This window comes from Theropithecus gelada, chromosome 12 (assembly GCF_003255815.1).
Source record: "Theropithecus gelada isolate Dixy chromosome 12, Tgel_1.0, whole genome shotgun sequence".
In the NCBI taxonomy this organism is placed as follows: domain Eukaryota; kingdom Metazoa; phylum Chordata; class Mammalia; order Primates; family Cercopithecidae; genus Theropithecus; species Theropithecus gelada.
In genome coordinates this window covers 6,332,433-6,354,509 of record NC_037680.1, presented here as the reverse complement: position 1 = coordinate 6,354,509, position 22,077 = coordinate 6,332,433, and the positions used below count along the sequence as shown (strand labels likewise).

At 41.1% G+C, this 22,077-nt stretch overlaps 1 protein-coding gene across 1 annotated transcript in view; it reads left to right on the top strand.

The window, feature by feature from the left end:
* Window positions 1-22,077, top strand: part of CNTNAP5 (contactin associated protein like 5) — a 683,524-nt gene that overhangs the window by 275,775 nt on the left and 385,672 nt on the right. The window contains exons 8-9 of the mRNA XM_025405058.1: window positions 14,642-14,791; window positions 17,622-17,793. Coding sequence (XP_025260843.1) covers window positions 14,642-14,791; window positions 17,622-17,793 — 322 coding nt within the window. The remainder of the gene's footprint in view (window positions 1-14,641; window positions 14,792-17,621; window positions 17,794-22,077) is intronic.

The following is a 22,077-nucleotide window of genomic DNA, read 5'->3' as shown; positions in this document are numbered from 1 at the left end:
AAGAGCTGCCACCTTACCCAACTGCAGAAAGGGAACAAATCATCAGTTATTTCAGACCCACCTCTCAGAAACTGATATAAGCAAAAAGAAGTTTTTAAAATATGCAGCCAGAGTTCTCAAAAACTCTTCTCTCCTAAAGAGAATTTCTCTGTTTTTAGAAAATTTGAACTTAATGGTTTTTAGAAATGGATCAAGGTTTTGTGTATTCTTCTATTTTCCCATCTGAGAGGAGGAAGAACAAACAAATAATCAAACAAAAACAGTTTTCTCTTCCCTTACATTTATGAGGAAACTTGTTTTCAAAGTACTTGAGCTTATATTCGCTTTATAAGAGATGAAAATCTCCTATGAATGATGAAAAAATAATGACAATCATTCCAATAATTTTTGAGAGTCGACGGGGCTATACTTGACACTTGGTATGTCCCAAATGGGTCAGAGAATGCAGATAATCAAAGGTTTATTTGAGACTAGTTCTAACATCCTTGATGTAAAAGAGAAGGTAATTCCTTTGGAAATGGCAGTCCAATGATGCCTCACACCTTCTACCCTGTTCCCAGAGCTTTGTACAGTGTGCTCGGCTTTTTAGGAAGGAAGTAGTTCTGATTTAGGGATTTTTGCATTGAAGATCAAGGATAGACTTGCAAAGCAAATGCATCCTCAAAATAGAAGACATCTGAATTTAGTTATTGTAGAGATGAAGTTTCAGGAAGATGAAGGACAGCAGTGGAATCCCTTTCTTGTATTTTTCTTTATTTTCTATTTTGTCATCTCCTTGTTTTGCAAGCCTGATATATGTGGGTATGAGGAAAGTTAGAAGACCTCATTTCACTGTAAGGGATGTGAAAGTAGAACCAGCAGCCATTGAAGATCTTCTGCCAGTTAGGCATTGTGCTAGGGGCTCATCATACAAAACTGTAGAAAAACTCATAAAACTTTATAAGGCGGTTAGTATACCAACACACATAGAAAGAAACTGAGAATATGAATTTAAGTTAAAGTAGCCAAAGTGATGTTCAACCTCAGCTTTTTCCTTAGAATTCCCAAGTTCATGGTCTTTACACAGTATCCTGCTGCTCTCCATATTCATTGTTCATACTGTCCGTTGCTTAAATAACTCAAATTGTAAAGAAACTCTGCTTTACATCTATAGATAATCTACAAAAGGCTCTTAAGGAAAGTGGCTATTTAGGTCTAAAGCTGTGTCTTCAAAAACAATTTACTTGGTGGTCTTATTCTTGTATTACTTGGGATTCACACTAGATTGAAAGTCTGTTGTCTTTATAAAAGTCTGTGTATTTTAGCTAAAATTAACTGTATAATATTATTAAGTAAATAATATGGGAGGCTGAGGCAGGTGGATTGCTTGAGGTCAGGAGACCAGCCTCACCAACATGGTGAAACCCGTCTGTACTAAAAATACAAAAGTTAGTTGAGCATGGTGGCACATGCCTGTAATCCCAGCTAGTTGCTACTTGAGAGGTTGAGGCCAGAGAATCGCTTGAACTTGGGAGGTGGAGATTGCAATGAGCCAAGATCCTGCTACTGCACTCCAGCCTAGGTGACAGAGTGAGAGTCCATCTAAAAAACAAACAAAAAAGTAAATTTTGTATATATCCGTATATCAACACACATACACAAATATTCATTGGCCACTGCACTCCAGCCTAGGTGACAGAGTGAGACTCCATCAAAAAAACAAAAAAGCAAATTGTGTGTGTGTGTGTGTGTGTGTATATCCATATATATATCCCATATATATATCTCCATATATATATCCCATATGTATATCTCCATATATATATCCCATATGNATATATATATCCCATATATATATCTCCATATATATATCCCATATATATATTCACGTATCAACACACACACACACCAACATTCATTGCAAAAATAGGTCATACTTTCTTCAGACTTTTTTTTTGGTGCTCAGTACTGATTCCTTAAAAGCATTATCATTGAAGGATGAAGGCTGCCAAGTGACATGAGGTCTACCTCAGTAAGGGCCTATCTACTTCTAAGGACATTGTCCTGCTTTGTGCAGGCTCTCCCATTCTAATTTCCCCTGTGCCCCATCAATCAAGATTAGATCTCTCAGAATTCGAACTGAAAGATCTGATCCATGTGGAAAGTCATGAGCTTCACTGGAGCAGAGAACACCTTCTAGCAGTCTTGCTGGACTGTGAACCTTACCACAAAATCCATTTAGGCAATTCTCCAATGAATGAGCAACTACCTGCATAACCTAATTTATATATTTTAAGCTCCCGGTCCTTTTTTACTTTTCATAAGGTACCAGGTGCCATGGGGACTTCTCACGTGGTCATGTGGTCATGAGGCTCTCTCAAACTCCACACCCTTTCATTGAGCAATAGATGTCACACTCTATTTTTTAATGAAGGATGTGGCTGCCGTTTTAAAGGCTTTTATGGAGGTGCTTAGAATGGAGTTTAGTATTTTTCAAAACAACCTGAATTACTAAGAAAATAGGACATTTTATAAAGGTGAAGGAGACCACCTGGTTTGTTTTCTTAGGAGGAATAGGGCAGAATGTTTTGAATGTCATGTGAAATGGTAAGCAATCTTAAGAGAAAACTGGCACCACTCTAATTATTTGAAAGGGATTTGACATTTCAATGTTATTTTAATTTTTCTGATGGGAAAATACAAGGCAAGGAAAATCGAAAGAAACGGGCATGGAGTTTTAGCTTACGTTTTTGTTGGTTTGTTTGTTTTCGTTTTTTGTAGTGCTTCTCAAAATGTCAGACATTCTGGGCAAAGAGCTTGAACTCAGTCTTTAGTGGCTGTGCTCCAGCCTACTTGTGCTCTAATCAGATGTAGGACATGAGTAAGTCTTGCTCTGTTAGCCTCACTGTCCTCATTTGCTGAAGGAGAGGATCAGTCTAGAATCACAGATGCTCCCTCCAGCACTAATCATGATTTCTTGAAAGAAAACAGTAGGTCAACCCCACCCTTTATTGTCTTCGAAGAAATCATCAACCCAAGGCTCTTCTTTTGAAACAGGCATAAGTGGTCCTGATTGATTGGGAGTACCTAGGGCCAAGCCCCTTGCCAGAGGTCATGCTTCCCAACTCCCAAAACTCTGGTGCACTTTATGGAGTCAGAAAAGTAAACGTAGCCTCTTTTTGATACCATGGATTTTGTGGATGAGTTGCTTGCCTGGTCTTAAAAAGGTTGTGCTATGACTCTTCACAACCTGTTGAGAATTAGAAGACAAATATCCAAACCCGAATAGGGGTTTTTTTGGCAACCTTCCTTAAATCACGGTAGACTACTCTGTGTGTGTGTGTGTGTGTGTGTGTGTGTTTGCCTATGTTGGTAGGAGGGTTAACAAAATATATTAGGCCTTCAAACTATGTTAGTAGAGGAGCAATATTAGTTGTAGGTACTGAAGCAATTTCCTGCAGAGAGAAATCCAGGCAGAGACACAGCAAGGGTCTTTGGCTATGGAACTGGCTTTCTTACAGCTAACGGTTGGTGTGTGTGAACATCTCTTCAGAAGGCAAAGCAAGCAGCAGTGAGGCAGGCAGAGAGCCCACTTCGGATTCCATTAAAGCATCTTCTCCCCAGAGCTTCCCAGATGCGCAGTGTACTGCCTTGATGTCACCAGAGGCATCAAACTCAGACTGGGATTTTCAGGATTAAGGAGTGAGTCTACATTTTAAAGACATGGTTTTGGCACAATCAAATTAAATCCAGAAGGGCAGGGGGCAAAATACAAACTAAGAGATCTGACCCTGGCAGCTGGCACCACTTGCTCGTTATTAACTGAAAAAGCAAAAGGTGAAAGCTGATCACCTGGGACAGACAAAATCTTTGGACAAAAGGCAACATGGCCAGCAAAGAGCCAGAAATCAAGAAAATACCATGAGGTAGTGTCTATAGTCAAGTCAAATGGCTTATTGAAAATGCCATCTCAGCTCATTCCATTTAATTCCTAGGAGCAAGCAATAGTGTTTATCATATTTCCTCAACCACCTTATAATATTTCACTCTTTTGATAATTCCTTGAACAGTACTAGTTAGAGAGAAGGCGTTCCAAACAAAACAAAACAAAACAAACAAAACAAACACCAAAAAAAAACCATAAAAAACATTTAAGCCATCCTTTCTATCAGTTAATTTTTTATAGCCAGTAGACTTCTGTGACTTGCTTATTCTTTCTCTAGCTCAAAATATGATGACATTCTCGGATCAACAGCCATAATGAATGTTTATTTGATGATTATTGAGCACTGACTACATTTACATTAAATAAAATGTGTCATCCTGTAGCTATGGTCAACACGACCCTGTTAGCTTTCAGAATTTAATCTCAATTGATATTTTCTCAAGAAACCTTTTCAAAGCAGGCCAGGTTCCTTGTTTCTTTGTTTTTTTTTTTTTTCTTTGTAACGTTTGCCCTAAGTATTTATATGTATGTATTCATCTGCTCAGACTGCTATAAGAAAATATCACGGACTAAATGTCTTAAACAACAGAAATATATTTTCTCACAGTTTTGGAGGCTACAAATCCAGGATCCAGATGTTGGCAAGATTGATTTCTTCTGAGGGCCTCTCTGTTTGCTGGCAGATGGTTATCTTTTCTCTGTCTTCACATGGTCTTTTCTCTGTACATGTCTGTATTCAAATACCTTCTGCTCATAAGGACACCAAACATATGGAAACTTATTTTACCATCATTACCTTTTTAAAGATCCTGTCTCCAAATACAATTGTGTTTTCAGGTACTAGGTGTTGGGACTTTAACATATGCATTTTGCAGGGACACGATTCACCTCATGCAATGTATATTAATGTGTCTATTTAATTGTTGTCCAATGTGACTTCTCATCACTAGAATGTAAGCAACCATGGAAACAAGTACATTATTTGCCCAAGCCTTGGTCCAACACCTTGCTTACCACACGTCTTCCATAACTATTTGCTACATGCATGAATAAACTAGTGGAGTTGACCTCTAAAACATTTCCGAAAGATAGAATTTTAACAAGGAAAGAAGAGTTGGTAGTGATTTTTAACAAACATTCCTGTTACAACAATTATATTCTGCATAATGTGTCAAACCCAGGAAAGAGCTATACTCAGGGGAGTACTAATTAGATAAAGGGCAAGGGAGCTCCCAGGGGTAGGGAGACGGCCTGGAGAGTTGCATCGTGCAGGATGGAAGTACTGTGTGGAATGTTGGCAGCTGGGTGGTTATAGGCCATAGCCCTGCAATTAACAGAGCTGCTCCCCAAATATTGTCCTTTCTCATATAAGCCATTTGTAGCTAGCCACCACCTGCACATCAAGTAAACATGACGAGGCCGCAAGCTTCATCCTCTGCTTCAATTAAGTTGTCATTAATGCCTCAGTATTTGAGCTAAGATAATGTTAATGAGAAAATCCCATTAGCAAGGGCAAAAACATGGATAGCCACATGGCTATGATTGTCACAACAAGCTGTCTGGTTGAGCACAGAGTTCGAGTTTCAGAAGATAATAACATGATGAAGCATTTCATGTTATGGAAAACTGAGCAATGCAATTGCCTGAACTTTAAGATACCAAGCAAAGGTTGGAAATGTTTACCAAAGTAGTGATTTCTTGGGCATCTTCAGCTTTTTAAGTTTTGATTAATGACAATGGAAACACTGTATTTCTTAACTCACTGTTTTTTCTCTATCTCTCAAAAGGGAATTGCAGGAGCTAGATTTTTTTTTTTTTATCATAGCAGATTAATCTTGTCAAACCTGCTATCACTTCCCTTTGTCTTTTATAATTTTTACTTTGACAATTCTCTCATATAACTTAGGTTCCTCCCATTGGCTTTAGGAAACTTTTGGAGTATCTACTCTGCACTGAGTACTGTGGTTGAACCTGGGAGCGGGGCACTGCCCACCAGGAGCTCATAGGCATGGTTGGAAGAGACAGTAAAGAGGCATTAATTAATAATGCACGGGGAAGCACAGGGAAGAGACAACAGGACAGGGGAGAAAGGGAAGGCTTTCTAGAGGTGGAGATGTCACAGCTTGGTTCTGAAGAATAAATAGAATTTGCCCAAATAAGGAGGGAAGGATCGGATGCTCTAATAAGAGATGAGAAATAGAACAAGAACTGGAGGTGTAAGACTATAGAAGCTTAGATGCCTGGGGCCCAGAGGGCAAAAGATGAAGCAGCGTTTTGGTCAGGGACCCCAGAGTTTGTGCTGTATCTTGGAGAGAATAAGGAAATAACTCTATTGAGTTTAGCTTAATGTTTAGCATGTGGATGTTTGATCTCAGCATTCAAGTCTGCTAAGGAAACCACACCTTCACCATCAACCACAAATGTATTGTGACTTCCTAACAGACCCTAACGGATGGCAAAACAAGATGTTTTCCCTTTATGCACCAATCAAGGGTTTTCAGGATCCAGGTTACCTTGAAATATGAGCCAGGCATTAATGACTAGGAAAGGTTTAACCGTGATTTATGGCCAATGCTCACGAGAGGGCCTGCTGCTGACACTTGGCAGTGGAGATTCAGTTGGTCTGATGCTCAATCCATCAATTAGCATTTGGAGAGGGCAGAATGCTGCTCTGCTGATACTGGAGCTGGTAGGGGGGTCCCAAAACATGACTCAGACTCTGACCCCCAGGTACCTGTCATCCCACTGGGAAGTGGAAACTTACATGGACGGATTGTTAATTAATACCACAAGGTGGTAAATATTATGAACTAAATAAATAGATCCGACTGCAGATGCTACAGGAATTTAGAAAGAGAATTCACCACGCACTAGTCTAGTCAAGGAAAGCCTGCTTCATTCATTTCCGGATTTATTAACTTATTCATGTATTCAATCAATCAGTCATTCAGCACATTTTATATGCCCTGCACTGTGGTAGGTGGCTGTGATAGAAAGTAATAAAACATATGTTCTCTGTCTGTACAGTTTAGGAAAGAATTTGCTGACACAAAAACTTGGCCTTGGAAGATTGGGGGATGGATTTTGAAAGGAGGAAATCGTAAGGATAGCATATAGGTGGAGCAGAGGCTGGGTGTGGAAGCCCCAGTTCACTAACTATGTTTACTTAGAGCATAATGAACACATGATCTAGCTGGAGTAGAGAATTCTTGTAAGGATTTTGAAAAATAGCCTGAAAGGACAGAGGGAGACTTGGTTACAGAAACAATAGACTGTCCAGTGTGATTTTCATTCTCTGAGCTCCATGACCCAGTGGCGGAGTATTTGCTGTGAGGTCGATGATAACCTTGCAGTTTAGATAGTTGGATCTAGCAAGGTGTCCTCTATCAGAAAGAGACAGAGGACTGGGAAAAGAAGGGCATCATTAAAGAAATTCCCAGCTTCAGGGATAAGGAGTAGAACAAAAGTAGGAGAGGGAATTTGAAGGCATATGTGAATTCAATCTACCATATGTAGGAAAAAGTTAAGAGAATTTGATAATTGATGGATAAACAGTGTGCCAGGAAAACATAACTCAGACTCTAAATTGTAGCATAATGGTACTAGTAACGGTAATATACTCTTCTACTATGTAACTGACATTTTTAGACTTCCTTATTCAATTATTCATATATTGCCCACTTTATTCTCACAAAAGTTGACTGTGAGATAGTCAGCAAAAGTTGACAGCTACCTTCGAATTGTTAAATAACAGCATGTGTGAGAGGACATAGAAAGACTGTTGAATCGAGTTTTCTGGGGATGATAAAGCCTAGAAACTTTCAAGTCAAGCCAATCAATTTGTTTCTGTTTTACAGATGATGTAATAGGTTTAGAGAAATTAAGAAATCTCTCTAAATTTCTGGAAATTGTAAGTGGCAGGCACTTGAGCAAGGAATAGCAGGTGAATAAAGCTATCAAGGAAATCTGTAACAAGTTATCTCCAGGGTTAGAAACAGTCTTTGGGGACTATGATTTGGCCTGGGCTACCTTTTTGCTCTTGTGTGTGGCTGTAATGGCCTAGGGTAGTCACGGCTGACACTTACAGGCCCTGAACAGTCACTTGGTTACAAAGGTTCATTGACACCTTGCAACATTAATTGTGATCTTGCTTTTCATTTTGTCTTCGAAACATAAAAAAGATGTTAAAATATGGTGACCATTGAAATGCAAAGATCTGTTAGAAATTTTATGGAGGAATTGGTGGGGTTAGAGAGACAGAGAGAGAGAGGTACAATTGAGAGCCAGAGTAGAAGAGTATGTCAAGGCTCTGCAACCTCAAAAATATTTTTTTAACTCAACGGCTCTGAGCCAAGGGAAGATTTCCATTCCCACCAAACTCACCTTTTAGCCCACCTGTCCCCTAAATGGTGAAAAAATGTGCTGTTGGTGATGGGGATTTGTGGTGTTGGTAATGGGATTGTGATGTTGGTAATGGAAGGTTGTGGCATTGATGATGGAAGGTTTTGGTATTGGTGATGGAGTGTTGTGGTATTGGTGATGGAATGTTGTGGTGTTGGTGGTGGAGGGTTGTGGTGTTGGTGATGGAGGTTGTGGTATTGTTGATGGGAGATTGATGTTGGTGATGAGGTGTTGTGGTGGTGATGAGGGTTGTGGTGTTGGTGATGGAGGGTTGTGGTGGTGATAGAGGGTTGTGGTGTTGATGATGGAGGGTTGTGGTGTTGATGATGGAGGGTTGTAGTGTTGGTGATGGAGAGTTGTGATGTTGGTGAAGGAGGGTTGGGTGGTGATGGGGGTTGTGGTGTTGGTGATGGAGGGTTGTGGTGTTGGTGATGGGGGCTTGTGGTGTTAGTGATGGAGGGTTGTGGTGTTGGTGAAGAGGGGTTGTGGTGTTGATGATGGAGGGTTGTAGTGTTGGTGGTAGAGGGTTGTGGTATTGGTGAAGAGGGGTTGTGGTGTTGGTGATGGAGGGTGGTGATGTTGGTAATGGAAGGTTGTGGTGTGATGATGGAGGGTTGTGATGGTGATGGGGGATTGTTATTACCATCTAGTGAGCAGGAGTGCTGCTGCACATCCAACACAACAGGCATACCACAAGACACCTACTCACGCCTGTAATTCTAGCACTTTGGGAGGCTGAGGCAGGTGGATCACTTGAGGTCAGGAGTTCAAGACCAGCCTGGCCAACATGATGAAACCCCGTCTCTACTAAAAATACAAAAAAATTACCCGGGCATGGTGTTAGGTGCCTGTAATCCCAGCTACTCAGGAGGCTGAGCCAGGAGAATCGCTTGAACCTGGGAGGCTGAAGTTGCAGTGAGCCGAGATCAGCCACTATACTCCAGTCTGGGCAGCAGAGTGAGACTCTGTCTCAAAAAAAAAAAAAAAAAAAAATACTGATTTGTGCTACATGGATGAATCTTAGAAACATAATGCTAAGGAAAAAATACCAGTCAGAAAATAGAGCATAATGTATAATTTTATTTATATCAAGTGCCCAGAATAGGCAAATCCATAGAGTCCCAAAGGTAGATTAGTGGTGGTTGACCAGGGCTGGAGGTGCAGGGATAAGGGGATTGGGGGACAGTATATCAAGGTTACAGAGTATATTTAGGGGATGATGACATGTTTTAAAAATTGATTGTAGTGATTGTATAACTGAATCTATTAAAAACCACTGGGTTTCACACTTTAGATGACATATATGGTATGTGAATTTTACCTCAATAAATCTGTTACCAAAAAAATAAAATAAAAATAAAAGCAAAGTAGAATTCAGTAGCAGAACATAAAACTTTGCAGAGCTTTTTGGTCATCAAAGAGATGGCAGGAGCAGGGCAGGGCTGGCTGGAGTTGCCAGCATGATGAGCAAAAGGAGCTCAGCCCCAGTACCCACACTTCCCTTTGAACGCTGGCTCTGCCTCTGAGCAGCCATGGGGCCCTGGACAGCCTCTCCACTTTTCTCTGTTATAACTATTACATGAGGGCAATCAACTTGACCTCCAGGACTATTGTAAGAATTAGGAATTATATTATTTAAAGTGCCTGGCACATTGTAGGCATTTGTTACTGGTAGTGTGATGTATTATTAGCTATTTTTACAATTGGGGTATTTCAAAGGTTCATTTGCAAGTTCAGTAGCAAGGATGAAAACTGTCATTCTTTTTTTCTCTATGGAGAAAATCTTCCAAGTCTTTATTTGATTCCTAGGAAAGCACAGGGCAGCCTATTTAACTCTCTCTCTCTATAAGAAACCCTTTATACTGATGCCCTAGGCTGAATTCCAGAGCCTAAGAGAAGCCATGAGAACAAAAGTGAAGAGGACAAAAAAGTTTTCTGTCTTTTATTTCAGTTTAAACAGTTTGTCAGGTTTTTTAAGATTATAAAAAATGTACATTAAAAAACATTGAAAATTCCAGTATAACATAAAAGAAAAAAAAAACAAAAATAATCTGTGATTCTGTCAGTCTACATTATTGCAGTGTTTTTCTTGGTGTTAGTTTTTAACAAAATGGGAATCATGCAGCATGTACTATTTATTAAGAACTTCTCTCTTATCAAGATATCAGTAGCATTCTTGGACATTGTGATGTTTATTGACTACGTTATATACCATATTAGGAATAAACCATGTTTGCTTTACCTAGCCTGCTACTATTGGAAATAGGGGTAGCAGTGAATTTTTGCTATTGTAAATAATGGTGTCATGAACTATCTTCACCATAAATCTTGGCTACAGCTCTGTTACTATTTTAGAAATAATTCTTCAGAATAAAATTCACAGGAAATGAGGTATGACATTCTTGGGATTTTTGATGCTTACTGGTGTATTGCCTCCCAGAAAGAATGTGCAAATTTAGGTGGCTGAAAACAACATATAAAATGGACTGTTTCCCTCTATTCTCATTGAGATTGAGTATAATCAGTTTTTATCCTTTATTAGTCTGGGAGATGGCAAATAATACCCGACCTGTCTTTAAAGTTCAGAAATTGTATGTTTGCCCTCATCTGTTTCTGGAACCCAAATCCCATCTTTTAGGCCTCAGTTCCTAAATCATGGGGGTGCTTAGTGCCCCATATTGGCCCTCAATATCCTGCTCTTCTCCCCTAAGAGCATTTCTTTTCCCCCCATCAAGACATTCTTGGCCTAAAAGGTGTTGCTTTCCTATTCTCCTCATTGGACATGTCTATTCTTTCAAAGCTATTTATATCAAGGAGGTTTGGGAAAAAAGCAGTCGGATAAGGTGATTTCTCCCTAATTGTTGAATAATTAATAGCACTTCCACTTTTACCTTTAAGAGAGTATTCTTAATATCAAAACCTCAGAGAGCCTCTAGGGATATTATTTTGGATCTATTAACAGAATGAAGTGAAAACGAGGACCAGTTGAAAGTGGAGATTTTTAGCTGGGGATGTACCACTTCACTTATCTTGGAACCCGTGCCCGAGCAGCTCTCCTGGGCTAGTTCCAATTTCCCAGCTTCTTTCCTTTCTCTTCTGACACCTCCAATGACGTGGCTCCCGACCCTGGCTGCACAACATAATTCCAAGTCCTGGGATAATCCCCAGAAATCTGACTTAATTAACCTGGAGTGAACCCCAGGTTCTGTATTTTCAAAAGCTCCCCAGGCAATACCTGCATCGAGAACTATTGTTCTAATAATTTTCCTCTGCAGAGCTAAACTTTTCACCCAGGCTCCCCCTGCAGGGACTGGGAACCATGTAGAAAAAGGCCAAATCAAAGAAAAGACAGACCAAAAAAAAAAAAAAAAAAAGAAGAAGAAGAAGAAAACAACCAACCAAGCAAACCCTCATTATGTAAAAACTTGAAAGAGAGAAATGGATGGCGATGTGGGGAGAGGAGAAGACCCACAATCAGAACAGATGATCCTACAGACAGACACCCATTGAGCAGACCTCTCCTCTCAGGCCAGTGCCATCTGTAACATGAATAGATGATAGATAACTAATTGGAGGGGACACTTACTGTGGCCTCTATAAATACATTCTTCTCTACTGTAGCCCTGATGCCTAGCAGGGTGCTTGGCCTTTAGGGAGTATTTAGAACTTTTATTCTGAACTAGTTACTAACGCCCTTCCAGTCTAGAGTCTACCTGCAGGTACAGTCCCATATGTTATGCAGATGTATTCAAATGAGTATGCAAATGAACATGTTTAAAAAGGACTTACAATTGACTGTCTTCCCCAAATACCCCTGAAAGAAGTCAAATGTTCATCACCAAGAAACAACTGACAGATTCTCTGTCTCGTTAGCAGAATCCCTGTGTTCAGGACCCAAACCCTGGTCTTGTCTGAGGACAACTGCCTTTGGGAGGAAGTGGGGCCACCAGGCTGAGAAGCCTCTGGGTTCTCTTCTTCACCCCAAGCAGATGTTCAGGGTTGCAGTGGAGACTAACTTTGAGAGATCTGGCTGAAAACACATCGGGTGTCCTATATCTGGGATGCTCTAAGCAGATGGGTCACAGCTGCCCAGGTGCAAATACAGCTGGGCTCCAAGCCTGGTGCTGTGCTTCTCCCAGGGCAGCCTGGGAGCTCAAGGGCACCAGCCATCTGGGAGCTCAGGGGCACCAGCTCTTCACTTGCCACTCTGAGGGGCTGCCACACCTCTGTGGTGATCCTCAGTGTTTTCTTCCCAGCTGGCTGCTTTGGGGCTGCTCCAGTAGGCTCTACCAAGGCAGGTCTGTTTTACCTGCAGAAATAGCTCTAAATCCATCACTTGCTTTGCATTTTCACTGCTGCTACTTTAGGTGAGATCCTCTCATTCTGCCTCCGGGGACTCTGCAAGCAATAGGACCTGTGAGTTCTGCCTCCAGCCTTGACCCCTCCCAGCTGCTACCATTGGCTCTTGTGCTAGCTGATTCTTTGAATAAACATCTCCAACCCTGATATTACCATCCTAGAGAACCCTCATGGACTCCTATGTGCTAAAGCTGTAATTTTCATCTTTGGCTGCACATTAGAACCACCCAAGGAGCTTTTTAAAAAATGTAGATGCTTAGGGCCCATGCCCAGAGATGCTGATGGAATTGGTTTGGGAAAAGTGCTCTTCAGAATCATTTGTCAAAGGATATTGTTTAAAGTCCTCCTGAGCCTGGCATGTGAGACCCCTGGGAGATTGGATCCTCTTTCCAGCTCCCTTCATATTGGCATCTCCTGCTTCTCAGTCCAGACCTTTGTTTCTTTATACAGGCTCTGTGTCTCCTGGAACCCTTGCTCCCAGAATCACAAACTCTTGCTCATTTTCCACAACTCCCCTTAACTGTCACCCACTTCTGTGAAACATTCTTGGGATCCTCTCATGGAGTTAGTTAGACTTTCTTTCTTCTCTGCTCATATGTTGCTGTTCCACCCAGAATTGCAAAAGGTGGTGTTGTTTGCTTACTTCTCTGTCTACCCCACTAGCCTGAACTCAAAAGACGTTATTTTAATCTTCCTTGCATATCTCTCTGCCTCTTAACAATGGACTACCCTAGGGTAGAGATCATGTGATATTAATATCCATACCCTCTAATGCCAAAGACCATTTCGTATTTGTCTCTCTGTTCATTTTTTAAGCTAACATGACTGCCAACGTATGATTGAAATGAACTATTCTGCATTACCTGCTGGACTAACTGGTGTTATCCCCACAATGGCCTGTTAAGTACAGTCATTGTCCTCTTTGCAAGTGAGGAAACTGACACAATGAGAAGAAAGACAACTCAACATGTAACAGGGCACAGTAAATGACTGTTTAGAATTTAGAATTGTGTGGCTATGTGCTCTTGTCACAGAAAGTCTTTGTAACCAATCAGTTAATATGCCTTTATTTTCTTCAGCAAGCACTTTGCACCAACAGGACACAGAGTTTTCATAGATGATAAACTCTTTAAAGGAAATAGTTGAAACCTCATGACTAGTTCCCAATACAGTTTTCTCAGTAAAGTAGGTCAGCAGCACAGGGTACACCAAAGACAGCTGGAGCAATGGAATAGGAGAGAAAAGAACTTTACAAAACCACCCACCTTTCTTCCAGTGATGCCTCATTTCATTCGATCCCTTTGACAGTGATAAGGGGCAGGAATTATGATATTTACAGATGATAAAATCAGAGCTTGATGAAGGTGAGTAACTTAGACAATGTCACCTAATTTAGAATGAAAAACGCTGCAATTGGATTAGTATGTTACCTCTCTCCAACAGCAGGCTGCCTCTGCCTGGTACATCACTGGAATCCAGCTTTCCTCATCTACTTTAAAAATAGCTCACTTTTTCCTAAAATTGTTTGTAGGAAAGTATGAGAAAACTAAAATTGCCCATAACTCTACCACTCAGATAAAATTGCTGGTAATATTTTGAGTTCTTTTATTTTTCTGTTTTTTTCCCTCTGCATTTATACAACAATAGATCAGAATACGTGACATAACTTTGGTTGTGGTATGTACAACATTTTGTATTTTTCCCTTTTGTTTTTAAACAAAACATATCAGAAGCAGTTTAGCCATCTTTTTTCAAAAAGAAAGGGATGAGAATGAAGTGGTACAAAGAGGAAGAACAATGCTTTTTATGAACCTTCCAAGGGCTTGTATCCAGCCAAGTGAAGAGTGGGTTTGCTCTGAGAAGGGCATGGATGGCAGCAGGCTGGGAAATAAGCCCCTTTTCTCCAGGCCTTCCGGACCCATCATCTCTAGGCTTGCTCTCTTGTTTCTCTTGCAGGCAGCAACTTGAATGATGGCTTGTGGCACTCAGTTAACATCAACGCCAGGAGGAACCGCATCACGCTCACTCTGGATAATGAAGCAGCACCCCCAGCTCCTGACAGCACTTGGGTGCAGATTTATTCTGGAAATAGCTACTACTTTGGAGGTAAATTCTCCAGCCTTTAAGAGGGAAAATAAACAAGGGAGGGAAAATGAAGTGGGCAATTATTTCGCTATGGTAGTTCTGGCTTGGTCAATTAGACAATTATTCCCCCCGCCCAACATACACACACACATCCTCAATCTCAAAATAGTGAGAAGCAAAATCTCTCACAGCTGTGTGCAAATATAAATTATCTAGGTCAGTGCTGAGGAAGAAAAGAACTTTAGCTACAAGAGCTGGTGTTATATAACACATCCAAAGGAGATTTTTGTAGCCATGCCAAGCCCTGTGATCACATGGGAAAGGGGAAACTCAGTTCGAAACTTGGAGAAAGTGTATCAAGAGTCAGCAGTACCTGCAAGAGGCAAAATCCAGGTGGAAAGGCACAACCAGAATGCTCAGCACCTGGGTCCCTCCTCTGCCACTTTCCTCTCTTAGTCCCCTGTCCCCTCGTTCCCCACATTCCTAGAGATCATGCCCACAGAGAGCCAGGAATGAGGTGGAACTAGGAGGCCCATGAACTTGTAACTCCACGTGTAGAAGCCAGTTCAGATTGTTCAGATTCTGCCTTCTCTGATGTTAAGTGAATCCTGGGAACCTTTCCAATGACAGAAACACAAGGGCAAGCTGATGGTGAAGAAAAACATATAATTAGGCATCTACTGAATTTTTATAAATGCATATATATGTATTTATTTAGTCTTTCAAAAGTATTTTTCAATAAAAATTAATATCTAGTTTCATAGTTAGTTGTTTGTATTATAGAAACAATCTCTGAAAATGATGTAACCTCAATAGCTGTCTGACCTTGAGAAAGGTACTTATAGTCCCTAAACTTCCTAATCTGAAACATGGGGAAATAAGTTCACCTCCAAAATTTCAGGAAAAGTTAAGTACGACCAAGGTTTAAACGTATAGCACAGAGTGTGCCACATGGCAGGGGATGGGGAAACTGGCTCCACCTCCTTTAGATATAAGTCAGGGTCTGGTCTACAGTTTCCTTATTCTTTTCCTATTAGTAAATTGAAGAGAAGTATTGTATAAAATTATGCATAGTCTCTTAAACAGAATTTACAGGTCACTTCTCTCATACCAATGGAATGTGGTTAAAGCTTTAAAATGCAAAAGGGATTTTGCACAGGTGCAGTGTATATCTCAACATCTCCTAGGAGGGAAGCAATATCTTTGTGGCTTGATTTTAGGGTGAGGAAGGGCCTGTGACCTTTACCTCAAATCTCCTCGCCCTGTGCATGGCTTAACAAATTCCTTTAGGAAGGGAATACACGTCCAGTCTCTGCAAAAGTTTTATGACTTACCTCATTTAATTCATGCAGAAACCTTGTGCAGTACATAATACCCCCACTTAATAGATAATAAAACTGGTGTTTGCTGAGATGAAAGAATTTGTGCAACGCCATAGAGCTCATGAATTCAAATCCAGATCTGTGTTCCCACAGCCCACCAGTGAAAACAGAGATTGGAACAAATGTATTATAAAGATCGTAGAACAAGGGTGTTGGAGTCCACAAAGATAAACTCACAGACCGAATAAGTGTGCATCTTATGCAATATTTCAGCATCAGAGGGAAAAACGCTATCTTGAATTTATTCCTGAGGGAAATGTTTGTTACTAATCCTGGTACAATAAGCATCTGACATGCCTCAGAGACAAAATGGCTCTCCTGCCTCAGTTGAAGGACTGTTCTTAGAGGCAAGTTTTAAGGGATCCTGGGTTTAGAACGTGAAGATTTATCAGTGATTTGAACAGTGTTTAAACAAACGCCCCACACGTAGACTGTAAACTTAAGGAAGGTGAAAAATGAGTTTCAGTAATAATAGTCAACTTACATAAATTCTCTCTACAGCTTCAGTTAGAAGTTGTAGCATCTCTCTTCGTTTTATAGTGTGCCTGTGAGCTGTTAACCAGCTGCTGGGCTTCAGCCCAGCAGTGACTGTCTATTAAAGATGGCTGAAATAATTCCCAGTTATTTATGGGTTATTACCATGGTTTCAAGCTTGCATTCCCATATGCTCTGAACCTATTAAAGCCATTGGGATGGAGTTTGTAAGGAGCACGAGCACTCATATCCCTGAAAGGCTCTATACCCATCTTAATGAGAAGTAGATATGCCCTGGTTGCAAGCTACACTAAATCAGTGTAATTTTTTTTTAAGAACACCCTTTAAAAAGGTATAGTGTTAACCTTTCCCATATGCTATTACAGCCCTAAAATGACGTGCATTTAAACCCTTAGTTCCTTCTAAAACCAGCAAAATGTCTGATTTTGCTTTGCACATCACGTCAAAATTCCAGTTGCACTCCTGTGTGTACCTTTCTCAGGAACTAAGCCTGTTAATGCTAACAATTAACCGGACAATTCCTCTGCTGCCATCCCTACCCAACTATCCCTACCCAAAGCATAATTTCCTTTGAAAGCGTAATTCAGAAAAGATATGTATTTCAAGACAGAACCAAAATTCTGAAGTAGCTATAATACGTTTCTTCCTTGGGATGAGTGAAGGATGCCATATGAAAGAATAGAAAATAGCTTACCCCAAGGAAAAAAAAAAAAGTAAGAAGGAGACACCTGTTACAGTATTGATATTCCCTTTGCCATACTTACTATTTTCTCTACAGTGATGGAGTATGCCCTATTTTGTACCAATTCTGTCCCCTCCCTGAGAATGCTAGGATTTACAACAAAAAGGGTGTGCACTGATGTGAATGAGAAAGCACCAAAATAATTAGACCTCAAGGTCTTCCATCAATAGGTCGCCAAAGCAATGACGGATCATTTCAGCATTCTTCTTCATCTTTTTTCTCTGTCCCACAGGGTGCCCCGACAATCTCACCGATTCCCAATGTTTAAATCCCATTAAGGCTTTCCAAGGCTGCATGAGGCTCATCTTTATTGATAACCAGCCCAAGGACCTCATTTCAGTTCAGCAAGGTTCCCTGGGGAATTTTAGTGATTTACACATTGATCTGTGTAGCATCAAAGACAGGTAATTATTGTCTCTTCTCCTCTGTTCTCCCACCCCCTTCCCATTCTCACTGTTCTAAATATGAATTTCTTTAAGCAAAATTCTAATCCACCGACATTAGCCACATTAGACATAATTGAGTTGCCTAATGGAAAATATTTCTGAAAGGATTTCAGGCCCAGAGAAAAATGGTTTAAATTAGTTGAGTCTCTCTTCATGTTGACTTGCAGCAAATGGGATATGCAAATTAAATCAAAATACAAATTTGTGAAAGGATTAAAATTTTATGCATAAACAACATTTGATTACTTTGAAGTTAAAGCAAAAAGGAGGAAGGAATTACTTCTCTCCTAAACCATTTCATTTTTCACTGCTGTGGGTGTCCTTTCTAACACAGACAGATGAGCATCGGACCATCTGGGAAGTCTGCAAAAGAGGTTCACGAATGCCCAATAACACACAACTACTCCTGGGTTTGGCTGTTTTTTGGTCTTACTGCCCCTACCACTGCTTCTCTGGTCCAGAGGAGATCAGAAAAACTCACTTTAGCTCTCCGTTTCCCCTGGGATCTTGCTCTCCTTATAATAGAAGTTTGTAAATGCAAAGACACACTGCAGAAAACCAAAGAGGATGGATTCTGAATTTGCATCAAAGTTTACCATGTTCTTCTTCTTTCCTCTCCAGAGCCTACTTCCTTCATTCTTCCAGTTCTTCTCACCCTTGTCAAAGTATCATTTATAGAATGGGCGAATAATATCTGTTCAGTGCTTGCCTGTGTGTTGATGAGACAGAGTCTCTGCTTATGTTTCATCAGGGAATAGATTAGCCATTACAATAAAGTGAGATACATGACCAAGAAGTGCACCCTTATTTGTCAGACACACAGCAGCAGCAACTTAGTCTGACCCCAGAGAATGAGTCCAAGAAGGTTTCAGAAGGTAATGCTGAGTTGAATCTTAAAGGAGAAGACACTGGCAGGCTAGGCTGAGGTTGAGAGGGGAAGGGAGATTGGCGTAGAAGCAGGAGAAAGCATGGATTGCAAGTATTTCATCAACTCAAAATACTTTTTTGGCATTTGAAATCTCTAATAGTTGAGTTGGCAATATCTATTTTTCATAGTGGCATATAAAATAATGGTATATCTTACAATTAGTGGTGTCTTAGATTAAATAATATATAGCTCAGTAGGGATGGTGGGTCACTGTGGATGGTGCACCTGGTGTAAATATGTCCAGAGATGTGGGGGCAGGACCAGTCATGAAGAACTTTGTGTACCAGTGGGATTTGGTTTCATGCTGTTGGTGAGAACCATGGAGGAAGGTGGCTCAAGAAGAGTACTCAAGAAGAAGTGAGAAAGGTGGATTGGAAGAGAGCTTGCCTACAACTAGGCAGGTGATTGCCCAGTTGGGGAGAGGAATAATGAGTAGTAGCAGGTAACTCTACTGAGGGGCACAGAAATCAGCCATGCAGTACATAGTCTCTGCTAACGCTGAAATGAGCTGGATAACTTGGTGAAACTTTCCACACATTTCTCAGTTAACATCGCTATGCATGGGATCATCAACAAATCATGCAGATTTTCTGTCTCTTCTGCTTTATTTTTTTTTCTATTTGACCGGCTGAAAAAGTGGTAATAAAATATGTGCTTCATTAAAATGTGCTAGTTTAGAGCTTGGAGAATAAAAGTTATTGCAGGCAATGGTTGCCAGACCAATAGTGTTTAGTAATGGCGTGGGAGAAGCATCCTACTTCATCAGCCAGTGCAGCCTCTTCCAAAGTGTTGATCAATACAGGGAATGTTTATCAATAGGGGTCTCTAATGCTACCTTAATTTTTAATCAAGCAAGCTCTCATTATTTTCGATTGCATGAAAGTCATTGCCATATACACCACATCATTACTTTTGTGTAATTGTAGTCTTGTATAATTGGATTACATACAATTGTGCCAATTGTGCTTTTGTTAATTGTATAATAAGGGATTGTGTTTAGTTTCGTGGGTAAATGGTTAAGTTTCTCTTGATTTACCAGGCGCTGTGTCTAACAGAAGGGAAAGCTGCGGCAAGGGACTGTGCTTGAGTCACTATTTCTTGAACTCATATTTAATGTTATCTGAAGAGGGGCAGGAGTTACAAGGGCAGGTGGTTTCTGAATTTGGTGTTTCACTTTTAATGTGTGAATCAGTGTGAACTGGATTTCAGGTTAAGTACAAACTCTTTGCCTTCAAGGAACGTGCTATTTGGTGGGAGAGAGGAGGGGAATAGGCTGGCAGTGGTTTTCCTTACCTGGACAGCTGTCTGGAAAGCCCACACAGGACAGCCTGAGAATCTCTTCTTACTCTGAGACTCCTTTCCAATGCCTTGTTACAGGCCGTAGAGACCCAGGTCTCCATCTGCCTCTTTGTGGTTATCCTACCGCTTCTTTTTCTCTCTCAAAGTGAAGTGGGATCCCACCCTGCCAACTTTTCTTTTATGCTGGCCCCAACCCAGCATCTGACATACTTAAAGAGTCTTAGTGCTGGTCACGTGGGAAAATCTAAAGACATCTAAATCTAAAGACATCTAAAGCAGCATTCGGCCGGGCACGGTGGCTCACGCCTGTAATTACAGTACTTGGGGAGGCCAAGGCAGGTGGATTAACTGAGGTCAGAAGTTTGAGATCAGCCTGGCCAATATGGTAAAACCCTGTCTCTACTAAAAATACTAAAACCAGCCAGGCGTGGTGACACGTGTCTAATCTCAGCTTCTTGGGAGGCTGAGACAGGAGAATCGCTTGAACCCAGGAGATGGGGGTTGCAATGAGCCGAGACGGTGCCACTACACTCCGTCCTGGGTGACAGAGTGAGACTCCGTCTCAAAAATAAATAAATAAATAAATAAATAAATAAATAAATAATAAAGTAGCATTCCTACCAGAGGCACCAATGTTCCAAAATCTCAAGGGCTCCCTCCAGTTTAGTTCCTTTAAGCAACTTCCTTTTGAGGTGGTACCTAAGACCCTGACATCTGCTGCCCGGTTTGCACTGTTTACAAACCACCTTTGACATTTCATCCTGAGCAAAAGCGGAAAGGGTCTCTTCTCAGGGATTAAGAAACTTTAACCAATGTGCATCTCAGGGATGGGCAAATTACCGAATCTTCTGGCTTCTGGGAGGAAAGGAGTTGGAAGAACTGGCCTAGCGCACAGCTCTGGAAGCAGGAAGGTGTTGGTGTTGGGCATCTCCAGTGCCTGGCAGTGCATGGGCAGGATGGGGGAAGGAAGCAGCAGCAATTAGAATAAGGCATTCCTGACCCACACTGTGCCCTGTTCACGGTCCTTCTGAACCTCTAGGACACAGTCTGCAGCTGCTGCCCCTCTCCTGCAGACCAAACCACCAGCCTCGTAATCTCTGCACCCTAAGCCCCTGTCCTTCATAATAACCATCTTTCCAGCCTTTTTGACTTGAAGTAGGCAAAACACAATAGTCTAAGCCAGCGGTCCCCAACCTTTTTGGCATTCAGGGACTGGGGGCTTGGGGAGGGATGGTTTTAGGGTGATTCAAGCACGCACATTTATTGTGCACTTGATTTCTATTATTGTTACATTGTGATGTATAATAATTATGCAACTCACCATAATGCAAAGTCAGTGGGAGCCCTGAGCTTGTTTTCCTGCAACTAGATGGTCTCATCTGGGGGTGATTAAAGACAATGACAGATCATCAGGCATTAGATTCTCATAAGGAGTGTGCAGCCTAGATCCTTCACATGCACAGTTTACAATAGGGTTTGTACTTCTGTGAGAATCTAATCGTGAAGTTGATCTGATAAGAGGCAGAGCTTAGGCAGTAGTATGAGCGACGAGGATTGTCTGTAAGAACAGACGAAGCTTCGCTTGCTCACCCGCTGTTCACCTTCTACTGTTTGTTCCAGTTCCTAAGAAGCCATGGACCAGTACTGGTTCTGGTTTGTGGCCCAGGGCTTGAGGACTCCTGGTCTAATCTATCACAGAGAAAAGTCACTTTCAATAAGGCTTCATTCAGTGAACAGCTGTTGATTCACCCTCTGTAGTTCTGTCTTATAGGTAGGCATTGAGCGAGAGTGAGACTGACTTACATCTCTCCCTGAGCAGGATATGATGCTGTAAAGGCTCTAGAAGCCCTGGGAGTCCAGAGGCACTGATATCCCCACTTTCTAAAAGGGGAAAGCTAAGACCTGGAGACGTATGTCAGTGTTCTCAAGGTCCCACAGGGCCGAAGTTCTGATCAAGAGTCAGGCACTGTGAGTATTCTCTCCCTGGTACTATCTTGCAAAGAGGCACTGATCTG